At 52.1% G+C, this 23,346-nt stretch overlaps 1 protein-coding gene across 1 annotated transcript; it reads right to left on the bottom strand.

The window, feature by feature from the left end:
• Positions 1-1,251: 1,251 nt before the first annotated feature.
• HOPX (HOP homeobox) lies at positions 1,252-21,705 on the bottom strand. Its single transcript, XM_040967232.1, has 3 exons — positions 21,669-21,705; positions 5,364-5,517; positions 1,252-2,051 (listed from the first exon to the last, which is right to left on the bottom strand). The coding sequence occupies exons 2-3, from the start codon at positions 5,505-5,507 to the stop codon at positions 1,974-1,976; spliced, it is 222 nt and encodes a 73-aa protein (XP_040823166.1). The 5' UTR covers positions 5,508-5,517; positions 21,669-21,705; the 3' UTR covers positions 1,252-1,973.
• Positions 21,706-23,346: the final 1,641 nt, after the last annotated feature.

Consider the following 23,346-nt stretch of genomic DNA (forward strand, 5'->3'; position numbering starts at 1 on the left):
GGCCAGCATGTGTGGGATGAGGCCACTCTGTTTCCCAGCCTGCTGCACTGTGTGTTTGTTTACTGGAGAGATGGAGAAGGTAGAGGGAGAGGAAACTGCCAAGGATGTGTACCAGCACTGCATAAACATCTGTGTCCTGAGTCTCTATCCCAGGGCTCTCGTGTTTAAAGAACTGGAGAGGCTGGGCCACGGCGTAAGGAAGGGCTGAGAAGCTGCCACCAGTATTTGCCTGGCCTGGCTGGACTGGACAACACAGCAGGGGAGGGGGCCTTTCTTTAGCCATTCTCCCATCTTTCTTGCCAACAGAGCCTTAATTTTGCTTAAGTGCAAGCACTCCCTTTTCCAGACTCCCTGGCAGGTGGGGGGCGGTCACTGTGGGAACAGCTTCGGCCACAAACGTAGGTTGAAGGTGCTGATGTAGGGGCTTCCAATAAACCTGAAAGGGAGAGTCTTGGTTGGTGTTTGTGCTTGGCTCGTGCCATTCTCTCTGGAATGTAGACCAAATGTCCAAGCATCCACCTCATGAGCGGCGTGGAAAGATGAATGGCCCTAGGTCTTTAACAATGCTAGGGAGCCACTTCAAAGTCCCAAGATGCCTCCCCTGCTGATGTCTGCTGTAACAACCACAAACAACTCTACTTGGTTAGTCCATTGCAACCAAGCTACTGTCCTTGCCATCAAATACCATCCTAGCTGATACATTGGTAAGGGGTCATATGTGCTGTGATCCGGATGGTTATAGATTGGCCACAGCATCCTTGCAACAGCAAAGGTCAAAATGTTTCAAAGGCTTGAGTCACAAGCTAATCCTCCTTTTCCTGTGATGCCAGAATCCCATATGGGCACCAGTTCAAGTCCTGGCCACTCCACTTCTGATCCAGTTGCCTGGGAAAGCAGTAGAAGATGGCCCAAGGCCTTGGGGTCCAGCATCTACATGGGAGACCCAGAAACCCCTGACTCTCAGTTGAGGGGTCAGTCCAAGCTCTGGTCATTATGACTGCTTATCTGTGTCTCCATCTCTCTCTCTTTGTAATTTTTCCAAGTAAAATAGATCTTAATAATTTATTGTTAAGATAACCCTCATGTGTGCACAAACAGCACACAGACTGTGGCCCAGTGCTTGTGGCTGGATGTTGGAGATTCCAAGGCAGCCGGCCCAGGGCCAGCCTCTTCCTCCACCAGCCATCTCCGCCTCTGCGTGTCTGAAAAGCTCACTACCTGGGCAAAAATGCACAGAAGACACCCTCTATGCATTTTCCACAAAAGGTTAGTTTTATTTAGATTTGTCATGGTAGAAATGAAAAAAAAGAGCAGTTTGTTATATTTAGCAAAATATACTTCACAAATGCATTTAAATAAGATACGTGGAAGCCTGTTTTTAGACTTTTTTTTGCGACTGTTTCTCCCCAGTTAGAATGTCTGCCTTCTAGCCTGGCTGGGTTCTTTCCAAGTTCATGCAGGTATCAGCCAACAGTCCATCGGATGGGACCTGAGTCACTCAGTCCCATGCATGCTCACCCAGTCAGCTAGGAAATGGAACATCGGGAAGATGACAGAGACAGCAGGCTCAGCAGGAACTATTTCCCGGCCCTGCCATGTTGCCCTTCCATCAGAGGCCGGGATGACTCCAAGAGAGGGCAAATGGAGGTGAAGGTCAAGAGGAAATGCAGGTGCCCCCACCCCACCCACTCGCACCTGTTTTGTGCACGACCTTCAGGCCACACAACACACACTGCTTCCCCAGCTAAGCCAAGCTTCCCACGGGAGGTTTGTACTTTGCCTCCCAGGACACACTTTTCTAGTTCTGTACACGACGCACACACACGACACGGTTGTTAAATAGCAAGACGGTTAACCGCGGACACACGGCGCTACACTGCAAAACCAAAGCAGCCTGCTGAAGCCAGTGGGATGGGGGCACCCGGTCTTCATGCCAGAAGGCCGGAGGCTGCCTGGGGCCCGCCGACATCTGCTCAGTCCGTCACGGATCTGCACTCAGAGGGTAGGCCTTCTGATTGCCGCCACTGGGCTAGGCGCTGCTTAAACCATTTCTGCAAGAGAAAAATAATAATAATTTAAAAAAGTGTGAAAACTGGGAATGGCCATTCCCTTCTAAAAGGCAGCACAGCTGGATGGGCAGAGAACCATGATATATCCATGGAGACCACTGCCTGTCTCAGGACCTTGGCACATGCCAGTTTCTGAGCTCAATCTGTATCTTTAATCTAATGGCCTCTTTGTCTCTCTCTCTCATTTCCAGTTTTGCTCATGAGGTGGCTCCCTAGGGGGTTCCAGGCAGCACAGGTCTAATTGAATAGGATCCTCTCTAGCCATGAGAGCTGAATAAATAGAAGTGTTTGAAGGACTAATTGAATCCTGGAGCTGGCCCCATTCACAAGAGCCACCCATGTGTCTTTCCACTCGGTAGCGCAGTGGAATGTGGGGGGAGTGCTGCGGACAAGGGCTGCAGCACAGATCTGTCTACACGGGCGAGCTGGGGTGGGGGAACAAGAGTTGAGAAAAGCTCAATTTTCTTCTGAAGGCAAGCACATACATGGTCATTTCACAAACCAGCTGCCGCCCAAGGAAAGCATTCATAATCTGGGGGTGCAGCCTCCTCACGCCCCTCAACCCCAGTTGTCCACCTGGCTTTATGCTTGACTTCTCAGTACCACCTCCCCGCCTGGGAAAGACCTCTGTCTCCTGTTTGCCTCTAAAGGAATGCCTCGTTACCCTGGCCCGCTGATGGGGATTTATGTCCACGGAGCAGCCAACAGATGATAATGAGATCCCGGGAGGAGCGGGGGCTGGGGCAAAGCGACCCGTGTTCCCTTCCTTGTCTCGGGTATCCCACACTTCATTCTTGACAAGGGGGCACTGTCACAGTTCTTTATTCCGCTGACACAACAGCCAGCAATGAAAATCACCGGGGTGCTGGGAACCAGCCCAGGACACCAAGTGGAGATAAAAAAATTACTGGAAACTTCCCTAAGAACCAGTGCCAGCCGCACTGGGCTTGCGCTGTGTGTGAGAGAGAACAGAAAACACTGAATCACCCCAAGCTCCCCAGAGATGAAAGACTTTCTCAGTGGCTCCTAACACTGACGGGGCTGCTGTCTCTACAAGATGTCACTTCATTTACATAGAAGACACATCAATCTGCACTGGGATCCCGGAGGGCGCAAATTTCCGCAAACCTGGCACAGAGCCCTGTCCCCCTGCCGCCCCCAGGGAGGCAGCCACGCGGTGATCCATGCTGGAGGAAGGGGAGGAGAAAGACCCGGCCCTGGAGTGCAAGATATCTGGCTTTGGGGAGCCCTCTGCCTGCACAGGGGTCCCTACAGGTTAGGAACTGATGCCTCCCCTCCAACTCTGGTCCTTGTGGATTTGCTTATAGGGTTCCTCTAGGACCTGCTTGGAACCCAAACAGTTTCCTGATGGCCTGAACTTTTCTCTCCGAAAGACACTTCTGCAAGTACAGATGTTGGAGAAGATGGAAGAGGACACGTGCACACACACACACACACACACACACACACACACACACACACACACACTGGTGGTGGTAGAGGTGGGAAGGGTAGGAGGTGGGACACCGGGCAGGTGGCCTGGGGCCCCCAGGAAGGCTGGGGCTCTGGGTTCCTCATGCTTCCATGAAGAACTCTGCAGGAAGGCAAAAGGGTTGGCCTAGGCCAGGCCACAGGAGGGAGGAAAAGACTGTTGGCTGTGGGACAGGAAGAGGAAGCTGGGTGGGGCGGGGTGGGGTGAGGGTGCGGGGAGGCTGTGAAGAGGCCGACTCACCCCACACCACCTGGTGCTGTGGGGACCTTGGCTCCCTCTGGTGAATCTGACAATGGGGGGATGGGGGAAACGGAAGAAGGGCTGGGGAGCTGGGTGGGCCTCCCCACTCACTGGAAGCAGCAGGTGGTCCGTCCCTAATAGCAGGGAGAGTACCCGGAAGGTGGACACAGGCAGCAATGGCTGCTGTTGACACCCAGCACCCACGGGGAGCCTTCCTCTGCCCACCTTCTGTGGCATAAAGCCAGCCTGCCAGGGTCAGGTCCCAGCTGAGGGCTCTGGCCAGCTGCAGCCCCTTTCTGGCCCTCCTCTTCACCTGCACCATGGGTGGTGGGGGAGGGCAGGAGCATGATCTGATAGGTGGCTGGTGCCTGGTACAAGGCTTGGCAAGCCCAGGTCACTGCCAAGGTCGACGTGATTGCTCTGCAGTACTGGGAAGGGCACAGAGGCTCAGAGGTGCAAGAGGAGTGGGGCCCCCGGGGTTGCTGGCTGCTTATCCAGATCTGAGCTGCCTCAGCAGCGTGGTTCCTCTTGGCAGAAAGGTGGCAGGGGTTGCAGGAAACCCGAGCTGCCTGACTCGGGTTACAGCCAGACACCCTCCATTAAGTCCTGGTTCCTGGTTGATCAGACAAGCCCTTAGGCTTGCTAAAAATGGACCTGTGAGCCTTCTTTGGGACCTGTGAGTGGGAGGATTACCTACCACAAGTTCTCCAAAGTGCCTCAGGGTCTCTCCATTCTAGCATCCTCTGGAACCCAAACCTGCAGCCTCTACCAAGCTGGGTGCCTGGAGGGGAGGACTCTGTGGCATGGGGAGCTGGCTCCTTAGAGGAACTGGAGGTGTGCACTGCTCCCAGTTCCAGCGGGAGGACGCAAGCTAAATCCCTTCCAAGCTGTGCGTCATCTGTGGTCTTTCCACCATCAGTGGAAAAAAGCAGAGTACGGATTTAGACATGAAAGAGGGGGGAAAAACGCTCTGCACGTGGAGCTAACACTAAGCAGGGTCGGGGTTGCTTTCTGAACCCTCAGGCGCCTGTGGGGTAATGTGGAAGCTTTTAACAAGCTGATCCAGAAGTCCGGCACTAAGCTGTCAAGTCCAGCGAAGCAGCGCCGGCGTCAGCAGACCTGAAGGAGAAGGACTCCAGAGGGGAAGAAGAATGCGCGCGAAAGGGAAGGCGAACGAGCGCACCGGGTCCCCTGCCGCCCAAGCCCCTGACCACACACTCCTCACTTTCCTGCTTGGCCAGGACCCGAGGATTGGGGCCTATGGGGGCTTCCCATCCCAGGGCAAGGTGCCCCGGAATGCTGAGCCAGACCTGAGCCCGGGCCGGGAAGGAGGCGAGAGAGCCGGCCGGGGCCGCAGGGAGCGTGGGAGGATGAGGTGGGCAGGTGCTCGCGGGGATCGGGGCTGTCCCAAGGGGCATTGCCGACCGGAGTGATGGACAAGGGAAGGCGAGAGGGGGCAGCCACCTCAGGGGACGACCTGGACCACCCCGACTCCCCCACACCCCAGGAAAAGGCAATGCCAGGATCGGGTGCCAGTCTGGGCTGCGGGGGCGGCGGCTCACCTGGGTCTCCTCCTCCGATAGGCCAGCCTCGGCAGCGATGAGGCACAGCGTGGTGGGGTCCGGGTGCTTGTTGACCTTGTTGAAGTTGTATTCCAGGATCTCCACCTGGTCCTCCGTGGGGCCGCTCGCGGACTCGGCAGACATGGTCCCGGCACTGTGGGAGAGCAGCGGTGAGCGCGGCGGCGTGCAGCACGGAGCTCCGGGCGCGCCCTCATGCGGGGCTGCACTGCCTGGCCACGCCGCGCGCCTCCGGCTGGGCGGGGGGAACGTCCGTGCCACTGCCCGGGCACCCAGGGCGGAGAGGACCAAGCCGGGGCTTTGAGCAAAATGCCCTCGCGATAAAGACAATGTAAGTGGACAAGGGGAAAGATTAATTAGGGATGACAGCGACTGGTAGACTGTTTAAAAACAAAACAAAAGCAAAAGTAGAGACGATTCTTAACTTCCCAACGTGAAGGTTGCGGCTTCCAAAAGTTCATAGAAAAACAGATTTAAAAGATGCATCCACTTAGCTGTGCCCCCCCCCCCCATCCATGTATAAAGGTGTCTTCCAGAAATTCATGGGAAATGTGTACCATAAAAAGAAAACCTATTTCTCCCACCTGAATAACCTTTTGTTTTTTTTCTTTGTTTTTGTTTTTAACAGATGTTTCGTGAAAGCCAGAGTTACAGAGATAAAAAGTAAAGACAGGGCTTGGTGTGATGGCTCAGTCGCTTAAGTGCTCACCTTGCCCACACTGGGATCCCTTATGGGCACAGGTTCATGTCCTGGCTGATCCACTTCCCATCCAGCTCCCTGCATGTAGCCTGGGAAAGCAGTTGAGGGTGGCCCAAGACCTTGGGACCCTGCAGCCACGTGAGAGACACAGAAGAAGCTCCTGGCTTCAGATTGGCTTAGCTCGGCCATTGCAGCCACATGGGGAGTGAATCAGCAGATGGAGGATCTTCCTCTCTGTCTCTCCTCCTCTCTGTAAATCTGCCCTTCCCATAAAAATAAATAAATCTTAAAAAGAGAAAAAGCTACTCTCAGCTGTGGACTTGGTCAGACTGAGTGTCTGGAGGTGACATTGTTTTCTTGATGCAGCCACAGCAGCTCCATCGAGCTTAGCAATGCTGAATAGGTCTGCTGTGGTTTGTGCCTAGGGTTCACTCACCAAGCGGCTGCCCACTGTCATGTCACTTGCTGTGGCACCTAGGATCACGTGGTTTTTAGGGAGGGCAGTGCTCCCTGTGCAAGAGCCTGTAGCTGGGCCTCCTGGACCCATGCTGAGGTTGCATGGGACAGAGCGGCCTGACATGACTCCTGTGGGTCTCCCAACGCCCACCCCAGTGTTCCTGACATAGAACTCAGAGCCGGGAAGAAATCTTGGCAATGACCTCCACTCCCTGGGAGAATGAGGTGCAGGAGGTCTGACTCGCTCCATGCTGCCGAGAGAGCAACTAGCAACCCCGCTCCCCATTAGGCTCTGTAGGCCCCGCTGAACACGCTGAGAACCTCCTGAAGGCCATGGTGGGCCCTGCTGCTGTTCTGAGTGGGCATGGACAGTCCTGTGACAGGTGTGGGGGCACCCACGCTGTGCAGCCAGCATTGCTCCCACTGCTCATTTTCCTGAAAGACCAGGGAAGGGGGCCACTGTCGCTGCCTGAGTTCCCCACCCCTTAAAAGTCTTAAGAGTACAAGCAGTGTACTTAGGCCTACCCGGATTCCCCAAATCACAATCAGGCACCAGGAGCCCCCGAGGGGAGAGACCCACCTGCCGGTTCAACTGTAAATGTGGGCAGACCCTGTGCCCCACATTGCACACTGCTTAAACCCACAAGCCAATAGTAGGTTGAGGCAGTCGTAAAGGAATCAGCTTTGAAAAGTACATATTGGGGACGAGGGCCAGGGAGAATGACCTCTCGGCTGCTGCATGGTGGCCCAGAGCTCCCGGGGCTTTCAGCAAAGTCTCATGCCTGGATCGCACACGGCGGATGCCACGCGCAAGTGGTGAGCTGCCACCCTGGTGGCCAGCGCGCCATTTGGCGCTAGGCTTTGCCTGCTGGCCGCCCGGCCAGGGAGCTCTGGGAATTCTGTACTTTGATTGCTGCTTAGATAGCTCCATGCTGAACCCTCAGTGCTTTGTGAACGTGAATCAATCCTAACAATCCCCAATGACAGTTAATCTTCCTCAGATGAACCTATAATTAATGCTGTCTCTAACCATGGCTGTGAAAAATTGCAATACCTAATATACTGTCAAAACCTTGTGCTACTCAGAAATGGAGCGGGAGAGCAGGGAAGTCTCCCATTCCCCTTGAATGTGCGAGGAGGACGTGTAGTGTAACCTACCAGGAACATGGCAGGTAACCTATAGACAATAGACTCAAAACAGAATAGACAATGGTAAAAACACAAAGACATACAGGGGGAATCAAAAGAGATCCTAGCTACCTATTCACAGGTGGTCACATGCACAGAGCAGGGGAGGCACCCAGAGTGGAGCAGGTGAACAGCAGGAGACTCGTGTCCCAACCCTGGAGACTCCCAGATCCCCACCAAGGACTGATGATACGGGCACCAAGGACTGCATCCCAACTGCCAAAGAGACCACGGGGAACTGGAATGATTTCGGAGGCCGAGAACTCAGAGGACATCCCCCCCCACCCTTGGACCTACCACACGGGATGGAAGAAGTCCAAGCCCTTCATCGTGGGACCCAGGGTCATCGGAACACAGACAGGAACCCTGAGTGGTCCTCAGAGCCAGAAGAACTGTAAACCTCCTTCGGAATTGGGGAGAGAAGCTTTCTCTAGTCCTTGTTCGGTTCCAACTTTGGGTCCTCACCCTCTCTGCAATGACCATTGGGGTTGCTCCAGAGGCTCCCCGCCAAACACACACACGTTAGAATAGATAGGCAGAGAACAAAAAGGAAAGCCTGATCAGCATAAACTCATACACACTTCCCTAGGGAGGACACAAAGATTAAGCACTTCTCAGCAAGGTATTGAGAATTTCTCTGCACACCACCCCTCCTAAACTGTCTCGCACCTCAATTGTTGAAATGTCATCGAAGTAATCACAGGTTAAGAACTTGCATTTAATCTTAATATATTGCTTACTCGATACTATGTCAATTAGTCCCACAAAATTGTATATTGTTGCTGATGTTATGTTGGGGCTTGGAATTGACTGGAATTTCACTTTGTTGGCTCTAACTTTGGACCAGAGAAGGTCTCCCCAAGAAGCTGTTGAACTTATCTGGAGGATGAGATGCTGGACTCTATGCTAGGTATAGGCTCACAGGGAAGGAATCGCAACTGAACTTGAACTGTGGATACGCAACAAGGTGGAGGAATCCACCATGGGGGGAGGATTGGGGGAGGAGAGGGGGAATTCCAATACCTAAAAAGCTATATCACATAATGCAATGTAATAAATTAAAAAAAAAAAGGAAAAGAAAAGTACATGTTGAAATGAGTGATTTAGACATCAGGCTATTTACTCATCTTTTGGATACAAAGTTAGGAGTGAGGAAATGCCTTAAGAATGCTAAATTATGATTTATAAAGGGGTGCTTTCTTACGCTTTCAGAAATAAACTCCTTTTCAAACTCATTAAAATCTGTTCCTGCATTGAGATCAGCATGAGAAGGCAAACTTCTGCCTCTTCCTCAGTGGAACATTATGGTGGGAAAGATGTGGCAGGCTCCGGGAAACGCTGACACCTAAGCCATCATTCACGCAGACAACATTGCTAATAGAATAGTAAGCCGTACATTAGAACAAATAGGTTGCAGATGCTGCTGTCTTCAGGGAACGAAACTGCAACTCCAGACAGGAAACCGTATTTTAAAACTACAAAAAAAAAAAAGGCAACATGAATTCCAATTGGAAGGCAAAATAACAAAGTTCTAGGATTGGTTACATCTGTATTGTAGGATGACAGATCACTTAAAAAGTTTGTTTTCGGGGGGGCCGGTTTGAGGTGCAGTGGATAGAGCTGCTGCCTGTAACACATTGTCACCACTCCACTTCCAGTCCAGCCCCCTGTGCATGTGTCTGGGAAAGCAGCAGAAGACGGCAGAAGATGGCTCAAGTGCGAGTCCCTGACCCACATGGGAGAGCCAGCTGGAGTTCCTGGCTCCCGGCTTTGGCCTGGTGCAGCCGTGGCCATGGTGGGCAGCTGGGGAGTAAACCAAACAGCGCAAGATGTCTCTCCCAGCCATTCTTGCCTTTCAAATAAACAAACAAGTCTGTTTTTTTTTTTTAAAAAAAGCTTCTTTATACTTCTCTCTCAGATTTTCCATAAGCATTTTTAAATTCCAAAATCAGAAATTTTCTTCTTAATAATGAAAATGTCCTTGGTCAGACCCAGTTGGATGATTGGTACCAAATAACGCTTCAGGAAGGACAGGCATGTCCATCGTGTGCTCACCCATGTCGGTAGGTATCCAGAGGACACATGTAATGTATGTGGACGTTATGAAACATCCGTGAAGCTGACATCAGTGAACACCACCGCGTTTAGGCATGAAAGCATCATCACCAAGACTACGGAAAGCACCTGTATCTTTCCACTAGCCCCACGGTCTTGCTGACCCCTCCGAGAAAAACATGAGCCTGCAGGTTGCATTCTTCATTCCTCTGTATAAAAGCAATTTAAAAAAAAAAAAAAGATTTCTTTTTATTGGAAAGGCAGAATTACAGAGAAGGAGAAAGAGAGAGATCTTCTGTCTGCTGATTCACTCCCCAAATGGCCACAAGGGCTGAGGCTGAGCCAATCTGAAGCCAGGAGCCTCTTCTGGGTCTCCTACATGCAGGTACAGGGTTCCAAGGCTTTGGGCTGTCCTCGACTGCTTTTCATAAGCAGGGAGCTGGATGGGAAGTGGAGCAGCCAGGACAGGAGTCAGCACCCATATGGAGTCCCGGCGCATGCAAGGTGAGGATTTAGTCATCGAGCCATTGTGCTGAGCCCAAAAGAAATGTTTTAAAAGTTTATTTTTCTGAAAGTCAGAGAGATGCAGAGACTGGCATACAGAGCTCCCAATCTGCTGTTATTCCCAACGCCACAACAGCCAGGCTGGGCTGGGCTAAAGCCAGTAGTCTGGAACCCCAACTACTGGAGCCATCACCGCTGCCTCCTGGGAACAGGACTGGCAGGAAGCTGGGGACAGGAGCCAGAGCTGGGGGTGCAGTCACTTGGACACGGAAAGTGGACACTCCAACTGACATCCCACCCACTGGGCTGTACGCCTGCCCTTCCTCTGTTATTTAAAAAACTTTTAAAGTATGTATTCATTTGAAAGACAGAGTTAAGAGAGAGAGAGAGAGAATGAGACACAGGGAGAACGAGATCTTCCATGCATTGCACTCCTAGATGCCCACAATGGTAGGGGCAGTACCAGGAGAGGTCAGAAGCATGGATATCCAAGAGTGTGTCTCACAGGAGTGGCAGGGCTACCCTCCAGTGCTTTCCAGGGCCCTTCAGCTGGTAGCTGCATCAGAACTGGAGCAACTGGTATTCATGTGGGATGCCAGTGTCATGCGTGGTCGTTTAACCCACTGGGCCCCAACACCACCACATCTCACTTCCGGGCTTCTTAAAATGAGTTCTCTCAGATCTGCATGGATAGATGCTCTGAGAGCCTTAGTTTATGCTCTGTGTGAAAATGTTACCATCCTACCCCTAATTCTCTTGGGAACTGGTTTATTTTCCATCAACATTTCCAGGAATCCTCTGTGCTGCTGATGGAGAGAAGTTGATTTGCCTGCAGGCCTGACTCCAGTTGGCGTGGCCGCCACAACTGACCGATGCCTTTTCATTCCGCTGGCCATTGAGGGCTTGGGCTTGCTGTTTTTTATGACCTCTGCCTTCTAGGGTTCCCCTGGGGGTAGCGCAGTCGTGGAACTGCTGACTGCACAGGCTGTGTGCCGGTTAGCTTTCCAGCAGGCTCGCCACTCTTCCCCCAGGATGCCGGACCAAATGGCCTACTTTCTGGTTGCGCTAGCACTTGTCCAGTGTCACTGACGCTTTTTCAAACTTCATAGTTTTTGCCAAAGTTTGTGTTCACACACACACACACACACACACACACACACACACACACACATTTAAGCCACAAATAACATGCAAACCTTCTTGAAACTATTTCTGGCTTCAGCTGGCATAACTTCTGGGGGTTAAAAGGTTCCACATGTTTACTATTTACTGTGTTTCAAGTATTTCCTGCTCCAACTCAGATGGGGAGTGGAGGTTTTTTTTTTTTTTTTTTTCAATTTGGGCTCTGTCTCCAGGCCAGCTCTATTATTTTCATTGGTCACCAAGGTCACTACCAAAAATTTTTAATCATGTAAAAAACTAACTCCTGAGACTTTTTTTTTTGTAGATAGGACCTTACCTAAAACGTTACTATGTTCACTTTCACAGAGTACCTGGGAATTTGTACTTGGAAAAATGAAAAAAAAAAAGTTGCCAACTGAATCAATGACTGCTCACACTCCTGCTCCCCAGAGTAAATTCAGAGACTGCAGGCAGAAGCCACGGAGTGATCGAAGATCTCCTACTGAGGAAGAAGGAAGGATGAAGTGGACAGTGTGGGAGGGACAGCCGAGCAGCAGGTGGCAGTGCCAAGCAGGCAGCCCCGCAGCTCTCGGACAATGCGCTCACAAGTCCGGGTGATCAATGGCTGCTTTCGTTTCTCTCCTAGAACCTCTCTTAGAAACTGGAATGTCCTGCTTGACGGTCGCAAAGCTAACTAATGGGACCGGTGTCGTGGTGTTGTGGGGAAAAGCCACAGCCTGCGACGCTGCCACCGACATCCGTGTGGGCTCATGTCCTGGCTGCTCCACTTCTGGCCCAGCTCCCTGCTAAGGTGCCCAGGAAAGCAGCAGAGGATCCTGCACTCAGGTGGGAGACCCGGATGAAGCTCTGGCTTCCGCCTGTGCCTTTAAGTCCATAAGGAAAGTGACCCAGTACATGCAAATTTCTCTGCCTTTCCTCCCATCCCCACTCCCTACCCCATCACTCTACCTTTCAGAATAGATCAAAATTAAACGAACAAAAAACCCACGAGATCTACTTGTCTGTGGTGCCAGAGGAGTACTGAGAAGTCTGCCTCTGATTCTGATGGCGGCGTTAAAGCCGTTTAGTTTCATGAGCTTCAATCTTTAAAAAAGGAAAGGAAAGAAAAGAAAGGAAGAGAAAAAGAAAAAGAAATAAAAGAAACAAAGTGGAGAAAGTAATTGCGGAAATATCTGGAGAAATGTGATAAGAAGTCATTTCTTTGGAAAACATAGGAGTGGTCTACGCCAAAACAGACCTAACGAAGTGGGCTTCAAAGAACTTGTGAGATGTTAGTCCTTTTCAGCCCGACCGACACACCCTGCACATCTGGAACAGCCCCTCCAACACTGCTGGGTTCCCTGTGCACAAGTACTGGATGCCTGTGGATCGGGCTCCATTCTGGCTTCCGGAAGCAGAGTTTTCTTTTTCTGTATCGTGCTTGAGCTGGACAAGGAGGAAGAATGCGAGGCATGCTGCGAGCGGACGTGCGAGGAGGCCCGTGGACCATCAGAGAGCAGGACTGCCATTGCGCTTGCTCTTCTGCTGTCCCAGGCGCGGGAAAGGGGGAACAGGACTGGGGGAGCGCGCACTCCCTCACCCTCCACCGGGCGGCGCTGTCAGGCAGAACAGTCTAGTTGCTGGCCGGGGAAGAGACGGAAGCGAGCACTTTGGAGCGAAGGCACCAAGATATCTCCCACAGCCAAACCTGCAAATGCCTCAGTCCCTTCTGGGAAGTGGTGTCGCTGCGTAGAACCTATACAGTCCTCCTTGGATTGCTCACAGAACCGAATACACACGGTACATCCTGTACTGTTCAGGTGGAAAAGACAAGGCAAAAACTCCATACATGCTCACTACAAATGCAGGATTTTTTTAAAATGAATTATTTTTGTAAACTGCTTGTTTCCCTAAAAAACTTTTTTTTTTGAAAGTCAGAAGTACAGAGAGAAGGGTCTTCTATGTGTTGATTCACTCCCCAAATGGCTGCGACAGCCAGAGCTGAGCTGGTCTGAAGCTAGAAGCCAAGAGCTTCTTTTGCATCTCGCACATGGGTGCAGGGCACAAGGCCTTGAGCCATCCTCCACTGCTCTCCCAGGCAGTAAGCAGGAAGCTGCGTGGGAAGTGCAGCAGCTGGGACATGCATCGGCACACAAATAGGATGCCGGCACCTCAAGCAGTGGCTTTCTCTACTGTGCTACGGTACCAGCTCCTTAAAATGAGCAGCTGCCAAGTTCCACTTCAAATCCTGTTCCCTATGCAGGCCCTCTCACCCACTGGGGAGATCCAAGTGGCATTCCTGGCTCCTGCGTGGCTCCGCCCGGGCTGTTGCAGGCATTTGGGAAACAAGCCCAAGGATTTGAGATTTTGCTCTTCCCGTATGCCTTAATCTTTCTTTCAATAAACAAAGGAAATAAAGAATTTTAAAACAAAGCGCAGCAGAGGTACCACGAGTGCCTAACACCACGACACAGGCATAGTTAGCAAGCTGCAGGTGGGCCGGGGCTTAGAGCCCACAGGACATCCGGCCAAGCAGTGCGGCGAGCCGTGGCAGTTCTGCGGCTAAGAAGGAGAGGACAAAGTTCCTGAGCTTTCATTTCCATTGTGGCTTGGAGCTGTGGCAAGAGAATCAAGCATGAGTCACGCTTGGGCCACTGCCTGCTGTGGGGCTTGGCAATGTGATCCTGCTGACGCCTGGCGAGTGGGAGCGTCCACTCGTCCCTCGCACAGTCCATAGCTGTCTAGATCGCATAGAAACAGGGAACAAAACAGCCTTTCCAGAGAGTTCCATGAGCCCAGCCGCATGCTCAGAGCTCTGCATTTGTGAAGGAGACAGCAAAGGCCTGGAGCCCCGCTCCACTGAAAGGCCAGATTCCAGCTTAAGGCAGAAAAGTCCTTGTGTTTTCTGAACAGAAACTTGCTAGTCCTAGTCTTGGAAGCAAATAACAAACAGATCAACTTTCAGAAAAAAGTTAAGGAGAGAGAGAGAAAAAAAATAAATAGACCGACTGAGTCAAGCTAGCAGCTCATTAGGCTTTCCGGTGGGTTTGGAGTACACTGTGGACTGGGTTGCCTTTGAACTTCCCAACAGTCTTTGGTTTAGAGCCCCATGGCCAGACCACTGCGGGGCAGGGACAGGAGAGGTGTTTGCAGCGTGGAGGGGTGGAAGACTGTAAAAACGTCAGTGCTGCTGCTGCTGAGCAGTCTGGCAGTTTCAAAGCCTGATGCGGATACGCCGCACACAGAGAGCTAGTACGCAAAGCTGCCATCTTGCTCTGTAGCCATCCGGCCACTGGTACTGCTAAAAAATTGGGGTTTCTTTTTGAAAACCTTCTCATTCCAAATGTCTGCCTCTGGCTGTCCATTTGCACTTCTAGGAGCATGATACAGTGATTTATTTTCCTGGAAAGAGCTATTGACGTCTACAGCATTTTTGCTCAAGTCGCTGGTTGGCATCAGGGTCCAGGAGCCCGAGCTGCCCACGTGTGGGCGTCACCAGAGGCCAGTGCACCTGCCTCAGGGGAGCAGACACGACCTCCCTGGGCGCCTAGAGAATACTTCCTTGAGAGAACAGGATGACCACTTTGCACAAAAATACCCGAATCAACGATCTTTTTTTATGGCCCTGGCTACCTTTTTGATTTTATGGCCACAATTAGATAACGGATGGTGACACGCAGCTCACACCTTGTGGCACTCTGCTCTGTGCCAAAGTCCATCCAGCCATGCTGCTGGTTGCTAGGAGACAATAATGGCGGCCTAAGAGGAACACCTGTGAGCAGGTGCCCAGCTAATGGGACAAATTAAGAATGTGCACCTGTAACCCATTCACAACATCACAAAACAACAAAGAAGGACAGATACAGTACGAACTCCAGCTCAGGGGGTGGGGGTTGCTTGGACCCACAGCGATCTCTCCTTCCAGTGCTCTGTGGGACTCGGGACGCCTCCCTAGTGCTCTGTACCTCCATGTCCTTGTGTACCACAGGAGCTGCCTGTTCATACCACGTGTCTCATAGGGCTGGTGAGTTCATTCAGGTGGATTATGGTAACGAATGCCGTTATCAACACTGCATAGCCACAGGTACCACTGTGAAGATGCCAACGACTCAATGCCCAACATTGTGCAATTGCGTGATGTCAGATTTCACAGCCACTACAGCCACAGTGTTCTAGAAACTTCACTTAGTCTCACAAGTGATCCAGTTTCTTAGAATGTTCCATGTGCTTTGTCCAGGCAGTCAGTGACCATGCTGAAGAAGTGAAATGCTCCTGGAATAGATTAGCCCAGGTTTAAAAAATGACATTGACCAGGGGAGATCATCGAAATCATGCTTGTTAAATTCCAGGAGATTTTTTTCAGTCGCTCACTCAAGCTCGAATTACTAAGCCAGTGAGTATTTAACTTAGTGGTTAAGGTGCCCCCAGTGCATTTCAGAGTCCCCAGGCTCGATGCTCAGTATCTGATTCTCAACTGCCACTCGTCCTGGGACACAGTAGCGAGGGGCCAGGTAGTTGGGTTCCTGCCCTGGTACAGGGAGCTGGGATTGATTTCCAGCTTCTGCTGTTGGTCACCTGGGCTGCTGGCAGTATTTGGGGAGTGAGCCAGCAGGTGGAGAATTTCTTTTTCTCTCTCTCTCTTGCACTGTCAAATAAGTAAAATTTTTTTAAAAGAATTACTTACCTAGGGACCAAGAAGTTTCTAAATGTTTGCACTGCTAGAGTGTGAGTTGGATTAGTGGGTCTCCACTTCTCATGGGTGTTTCCACGTTCTGTGTTTTGTGAGCCGCCCTCTTCCGCTCCCCCTCTCCCACCAACAGATCTACAGTGTGGGTGGGCATGCCTGTGAGCATGTTCTAGACAGCCTCACCTGCGGGAGGACTGGAGGCAGAAGAGGTGCTAACAACAGACTGTAAGTAAAGGGGCGTCTGAGTAACAGACCGTGAGTCGCTGCAGATAAGGCACTGGAAGTATCATCAGCCACAAGCACAGATCTGTAACACACCGCTGAGTCAGGCGGGAGGCACCACACCTAACAGGGGGCGTGAGTGAAGAGAGGGGCCGACTCAATGTGAGCTGCTGGGCCAGAAAGAAGGGAAGCTGGAAGCCAAGAAAAGGCTCCAGCAGTTAAAGGATTCGTGGCCGGTCCCATCTTAGCATGCACCTTTATTTCCAAGGTGCTTGTGCATATCACGAAGCAACACCTCCCAGACCCCCGACTGCCATCATTGTATGGCCACGTCAGGGTCTGGGCTGGGCGCCTTCAAGGGCAAGGTGAGCAGCTGGCTTTGACCTCCACACTCCGTAATGTGGGAGAAGGCTGGAAAGTAACAACATCAGGCCCCCAGCTGCTTCCTGCCCGTCCTTCTTGGGATGCCCTGCATGGGGTAACTGAGCTCATGAAAGAGGGGAGATGGCCTTCTTCTAGATGTATTCCTGCTCTGCAAACCCCAGATCTCTCTCTCTCTCTGTGCCAAAGGATGTTATTCTATTTCCCAGAAAAGACATGAAGAGTTCTTCACACAGCAATAGATATTTCCAGCATTAGCTATTGAATAAAAGCTTCAGATAAACTAGATTTCAGCCCTGGGCACCCTGTGGGCTAGAAGCTGGCCTGGACCGAGGGAATGGAGGAGCTAACGGGGACTGTTGACGGGCGCTTCCTTCGGGTGCAGCCCCACGGGAAGGAAATGGGACGGCCCAACAAGGACTAGGCTGTCTACAGCAGATCTGCCAGGGCAGCAAGAACGCTGGGAGATTTCCAGAGGCTCTGTCTGGATCCATTGACTGGGGCCCTGGGTCTTAGTTTCTGGCCTGGCATGCACTAGGAAATGACAATGTTTGCTGTAGGGTCTTTGCTTGCCTGGTGTTGACATACAAGGCCTGAGTTCATTTTTGTGGAATAGCTGGTGGGGTTTCCATGTTGAGTTGCGTCTCACTCAAACCACCAGAAGAAAATTCAAGGAATGACATGTGGAAGTATGAGTAAAAATTTCACTTCTCGGGCCCAGCACAGTAGCCTAGCGCCTAAAGTCCTCACCTTGCACGCACTGGGATGCCATATGGGCTCTGGTTCATGTCCTGGCACCCCAGTTCCCATCCAGCTCCCTGCTTGTGACCTGGGAAAGCAGTCGAGGACTGTCCAAACCCTTGGGATCTTGCACCCACATGGTAGACCCGGAATAAGCTCCAGGATCCTGGCTTTGGATTGGCTCAGTTCTGGCTGTTGCAGTCACTTGGAGAGTGAATCAGAGGATGGAAGATCTTCCTCTCTGTCTCTCCTCCTCTCTGTATATCTGACTTTCCAATAAAAATTGAAAACAAAAATTCACTTCTCTACTTTCCCAAGAGCCCAATCTGGCTGCGAGCTGACACGGAACCTGAAGCCAACATGTCAGGATAAGACAACTCCATGACCGCCTCCACATCTATTTGGAACCTCTCTGTGGTGAACCAATGTTACCACTGCAGCTGGGGCTGAGCAGTGAGGGACACGACACTTCCCACAGGCAAGCTGAGTCCTAGGTTGGGCAAAGGACTCAGGGAGAGGCCAGAATGATGCAGCAAGGAGCCAGGTTCCAGAGCCTGCTGGGCCAGCAGCCGATGGACTGTGGTCATAGGAATCCCCGCTGTTTCTAGCTTGGCTGGTGGGAGGGAATGCTGTTACTGACCCCACCAAGACACCGACTCTTTGGAGTCCCCTGTTCTTTAAAGTCCTAGGAGAGCTGAGGAGATAGGAGCTCGGTGCCTGACCTCCGGGCCTGGTGTCGGCTTCTCCCTGACCTCCCGGCCTGGTGTCGGCTTCTCCAGGCCAGGCTATCTTCTGCATGACGTGTCTACACTAAATTTCTGCAGAAAAGGATTCGGCAAAGACACGCTCAGGCATGTTCCCACAAGTAAAAATGGACTGTCCACAGTTAAAATTTAGCCCAGGCTGGGTCACAGCACACCTTCACACAGCGCCCATTCCCCACGGAGAGAAGACGGCAATAATGGTCCAAGTAATGTGAGGAAGTGAGACGTTCTGTTATAAAGAACTATTAATCAGTAGTGAAGCTTATCTCTTACGTTAACAAATTTATTGCATAGCTGTGCAACCACAGATAATGAAAACATACTGTTCAAAAAGAATAGCCTCCTCTAGTCATTGTGGCCACGGGGAGTGAGACAGCAGGTGGAAAATTTCTCTCTCTGTCTCTCTCTTTCTCCCTCTGGCTTTAGAAAAAGAAATGAATTTTTTAAGAAGAAAAGCTAGAAGGAGGGAATTTAATGTTTTCACGATAAATAACAAGTGTTTAAAGCAACAGCCATGTCAGCCATAGTTGAACATTATGCCCTATCTACATGTTTTGAAATATCACAAATAAGCACAATTTTTCTGTATTTGCAAAAACATGAATAAATTTTAAAAATTTAAATTATGAATGGTAGGGAGAAACATTCGATTCCCAAACAGTAACCCAGCATCGTCTACCACCCTGACGCCAATTCATCCTTTCCATAGCTGTGGTCTCTGCCCCCAAGGGCCCAGCAAGGAATTCCCCTTCCTGTCCCGGCCGCTGTGTTTACCAACATGCCCTCTTTCCACCTGGCTGCACGCCCACCAGCGCCACGGTCCACCTCATGCTGGGGGATGCCATGGGGCCAGGCCCCTGGGGCTAGTGGGCCCTCAGCATGCAGGCCTGGGCACCCTGATCACCAGGACCAGACAGGCCACTCTGCCTGGGACAGCGTCCTGCTCAGGGAAGGGTGCCTGTGTAAGGAAGGCACCAAGCAGACTTTCTAGCTTGGCCCTTCAGGTAGATTTCTGCCTTTGAAAAGGAGGAAACGCATGCCCCTCCAATGGCCAGCAAGGCATTTAGGGAAGAATTGTATGTTTTGATTTTAGACTTTGTCCTGATCATGCCCATTTTAAAATGCAGATAGAATTATATTTACATAGCCTTTCAAAGGGCTCCCGCATCCGCTGTCCTGCTTGAAACTACGTAACATGCCATTAAGGCCATAAAGCCTTTGGTCATGATTGTCTATCAGCATCCTAACTTTAACTCACTTTCTAGAGAAAAGCCCAGAGAGAAGGAGACCCTGCCAACAGTACCCTGGATGGGGGTGGTGGTGGCTAACTCCCCGGCATGATGGCCAGCTGGCCAAGGCAGAGCTGGCGAAGAGCTGGAGGGCACAGCGTCGTGTGCGTTGTGAGACAAGGTGCAGAAGTCACCGGAACAAGTTACCCTCCCATGCTTCTGCTAAGGAAATCCCCGTCCAAAGTCTGGGTAGCACGAGGCGGGCCCGTCCCACGGGTGAAAAGTTGTACGACTTGGTTGGTCGTGACTGCAAGCAGGTGCCTCAGCTGCTTCCACGGACATTCTTTGCAGTAGCTCTAATCCTTCGACCAGTTATCATGCAGGGGGTAAAACCAAGTGTTTGCTTTGAAACTTTCTCATCACCCCTTTTCACGTGGCAACACACTCCTTATATCACACACCTCTGAGGCCCCAGGAATGCTCTGGCTTGCTGCCTCAGAGCCCGGCACTCTGTTCCAAGGGTTTGCCAGAAGGCACTGGATGCTTTTGTGTGAGAGAAGATCTGAGGCAGCCTTCTCCTCCTGCTGCTCTCCCTGGCACCTCCTGGACTCACCCTACCGTGGGACACGCAGGCCGCATAGCCAGGAGCTGTCCTGTCTGTACCTCTCCATCCCACTGCCCTCCTCAGCCAAGGGAAGGGCTTGGGTTATGTGGGTTCAAATACCTGGATACACATGAGAGCCACCTGGGAAGCTTTCAAAGGCCAGGGCTGCCCATCCAGGGATGCTGGCCTAATTAGACTAGACTGGGGTGGGGCGCTGATGTTTTTAACAGCAGTTTTGTAATTCTGACAGTCGGCGGGTGAGATGTTCTTGCTGGAAAACCAAGGCTAGGACCTTAACCTCTGGTTCTACTCCTTAACTTACTGAATTCATTCCCAACTCCCGCCCCCCGCCAAACCTTTTCTTTTCAGTTTCAGTATCTGATTTTTAGAACTCTTAACTATTACAAACTATCTCTACTGTTGCGGGGTGGTTGGGGCAGAACTGAAATCCAATACTGTGTGTGTTTAAGTGAGCCCTTGGACAAGTTTTTACCTGCAGGTGGGGAGCCTCACTGACACCGGGCGGCATACCCATCACCCTCCCGCCACCCTTCCCGAACCCCTGGACACCCTCCCTTCTCCAGGCGAACACCGCCTTGCTGTCTTCTAGCCCAACCGGCATGGCTTTTCTGCCATGGTCTGCGATGTCATCATACAGGTGTACCGCTTCCTGCCCGGCTTAGTTACAGCCCGGGACTTGAGACTTCAAACTCTTTGGAAACAGAATTCACCTTGTATTTGCTTTCTCTTCCTCCCGACACCTGCCTAGCTCATCTGTGCTCAGACTCCACCACATCTGATTCCGGTGGTTGGCTGAGAAATGCCTGCTGGGTTAGGTGAAGGGGGTTAAGGGGGCCTGCCCATTCTCCCTCCCTGGGTTCCTCAGTACCACCTGCCTCCCAGAACCTCTCCCCTATTCATCCTTCTATTCTCTCAGGTACGCAGGCTGCAAGGCTCTGTCTGGTGACAAGGGGACTTCTGGAGACTCCCCACCCCGGCAGTCCCCTTTCTCTTCCAGACAGAGTGGTACGCGGCTTCCTTCCCTCTCCTCATCAGGCTCCTGGAAACACCTGGGTCCTGCCGTGCTCCCAGACCCCAAGCCCACACCCTGGTCAAACCCGCGGGGCGCAGGAGAGGCTCTTGGCCTTGACGGAGATCCGTGTGGGTACTGTTATACACACCTGCAGGAGCCCCACCAAGAGCATGCACACCCCGGCTCAGCCCGGAGATGCCGCCTTCTCCACCCACCCTGGACGCCTAGGAACCAGCCAGTCTGCTCCGAGATGAACGCGAAACTGCCAGCCCCAGCTAAGGAACGCTGGGGAACCACGCAGCCGGCCTAGCCTCGCCACAAGGGCTGGTTTTCAGGACTAGGGAGACAGCACAGTCGTAGACTCCGGCAGGGCTTCCGCATCCCGCTGTTCCACGCACGCACACACGTGGGGCTGAGATCTTTAGTGCAGGCAGCACTTGGGATTTGAGAAAAAGGCTGGGTTGTTTTTTTTTTTTTCACTCCCCCTCCTGCCTCCAACCCCAACTGCACAAGCAACAGAAAGTACCGCGCGGTCGGGGGTCTTTTGTACGCAAGGTTCCTTCTCCACGCGCAAGGCAAAGCCCCGGAAACAGGTACTTACGTGGAGTTGTCCAGGGGGCGCCCGGGGTGGAAGCTGGCTGGCTCCGGGGCCGGCGGTTTAAATAGGCGGGCGTCCAGGCGGAGGCGCGGTGAGGGCGCGCGCTCGGGCAGGGACCTGCGAAACCTGCGGCGTGGGCAGGAGCCAAAGTTGACGTCCGTCCCGGTTTTTCAGGTTTGTAAGCGCCGGGCGGGGACTCCAGAGAGTCGCGGGCCCGCCTTCTCGTGCCTCGTCCACCGCCTGGAGGTGCAGGCTGAGCCAGCCAGCCCGAGAAGGGACAAGGACAACAGGATCCCCGGCGCGCTGTCCTTGACAGCTTCTGCCTGGGGCTCCGGGGCGGCTCGACTGACGCAGCTCGGCGGGCGGTGTGCCCAGCCAAGGCCTTGACTTGGAACGTTGTGTCTTTTGGGGCCGCGCGTGAGGGACCAAGGAGACGGTTCCCCCCTCCCCCGCATCTGCACTTCCTTCTTTCCCTCCCTTTGGCTCGCAAAATTCCTGTGTAAGCCTTCAGGGATTCCCTGTGGGAGAGCAGATCAGAAGCAGGCTGTGGGAAAATGCGCCCAGAGTGGCGGAGGTGGAGGAAGGCACCGGGGTCTGGGGAGCTCAGCTGCTGGAGTATCCATGGCACATTCGCAGGCAAGATGCATGCGCTGGAGACACACACACACACACACACACACACACACACACACACGGCCTATGTTTGTTGCTTCACCCTGGAAGCAGAAGGTCCTCCTGTTTCTCTTGGGGACAGGAGAGCGACCATGAACCCCAAGTCCTTCCGTCCATGTGGGACAGGGGTAGTGATCACGCGGGGACAGAGTGGACACGTGGGGCGGGCCGCCCTACGGTGGGTCCCAGAGGAGCTCTTTTCGTTTCCGGTCTGGCCCTGGTCTAATTTCTGGTCGTTTTCCAGGCGAATCTGTATTCTTGGCGCCCATATTTGTGGAAGAATGCAGAAATGTTGGATTGCTGACACTTAATGACGGGTTTAGCATCAACAGATACTGACTGTGGGCGGGGACAGAGCCCTCCGGTTTGCTCTGTGACATCGTCTGTTCTCATCACGTAACAGATGACGAAAACTGATACTGTGGAAGTCGGGAGTCAGTCTCCCGAGGCCGTGGCAACTGATGGAAATGGCATTGGATGCCAGTCTGCCAGGGATCTGTGTTTCTGCTAGGGACTAACTTACACCTTTGTTTCCAAAGTGGTCTAAGAACATTTCTGGTTGTTGACTTTCTTACTAGGGCTTCTTGAATGTGGCTTCTGTGACCACAATTGCCTTCTACCTTGTCCAGACTTCTAACCCCAGCCCTCAGTGTGGTACCAGGTGCACGGCAGGTGCCCATGAAACACACATGTGCCACCGTTGGTTTTGAATACCTTTGAAGACTATATGACAAAAATAGAACTTGGAACCAGCAGTTTTGGTTTGGTTCAGTCACATGGCTTTTGTTCTTATCAAAAATGTGTTGGCTTGAACCTGTCCCTATACAGTTAATTGTGGGGGTGAAACTGAAAGGGGATGGAACCATGAAGTGGTTTTGAAATCACTTAAAAACTCCCCAGTAGGTGCTTTCAGATTGTTGAGCGGTGCAACAGTGACACCAAGAATCTCGGCTTCCCTGCCTTGCATTCATCCCCCACGGCACAGCACTGCTTCCCCTCTTGGTTCCAA

Source organism: Ochotona curzoniae, unplaced genomic scaffold, assembly GCF_017591425.1.
Source record: "Ochotona curzoniae isolate NIBS_2020 unplaced genomic scaffold, NIBS_Ocur_1.0 scaffold_4506, whole genome shotgun sequence".
Classification (NCBI taxonomy): domain Eukaryota; kingdom Metazoa; phylum Chordata; class Mammalia; order Lagomorpha; family Ochotonidae; genus Ochotona; species Ochotona curzoniae.

What these genes read in the sequence shown, in the direction of transcription:
- HOPX (XM_040967232.1), bottom strand. Translation starts at nt 5,507, where the DNA reads ATGTCTGCCGAGTCCGCGAGCGGCCCCACGGAGGACCAGGTGGAGATC. An exon ending in TATCGGAGGAGGAGACCCAG is followed by an intron (nt 2,052 to 5,363) that starts GTGAGCCGCCGC and finishes TTTCTCTTGCAG; the next exon opens with AAATGGTTTAAGCAGCGCCT.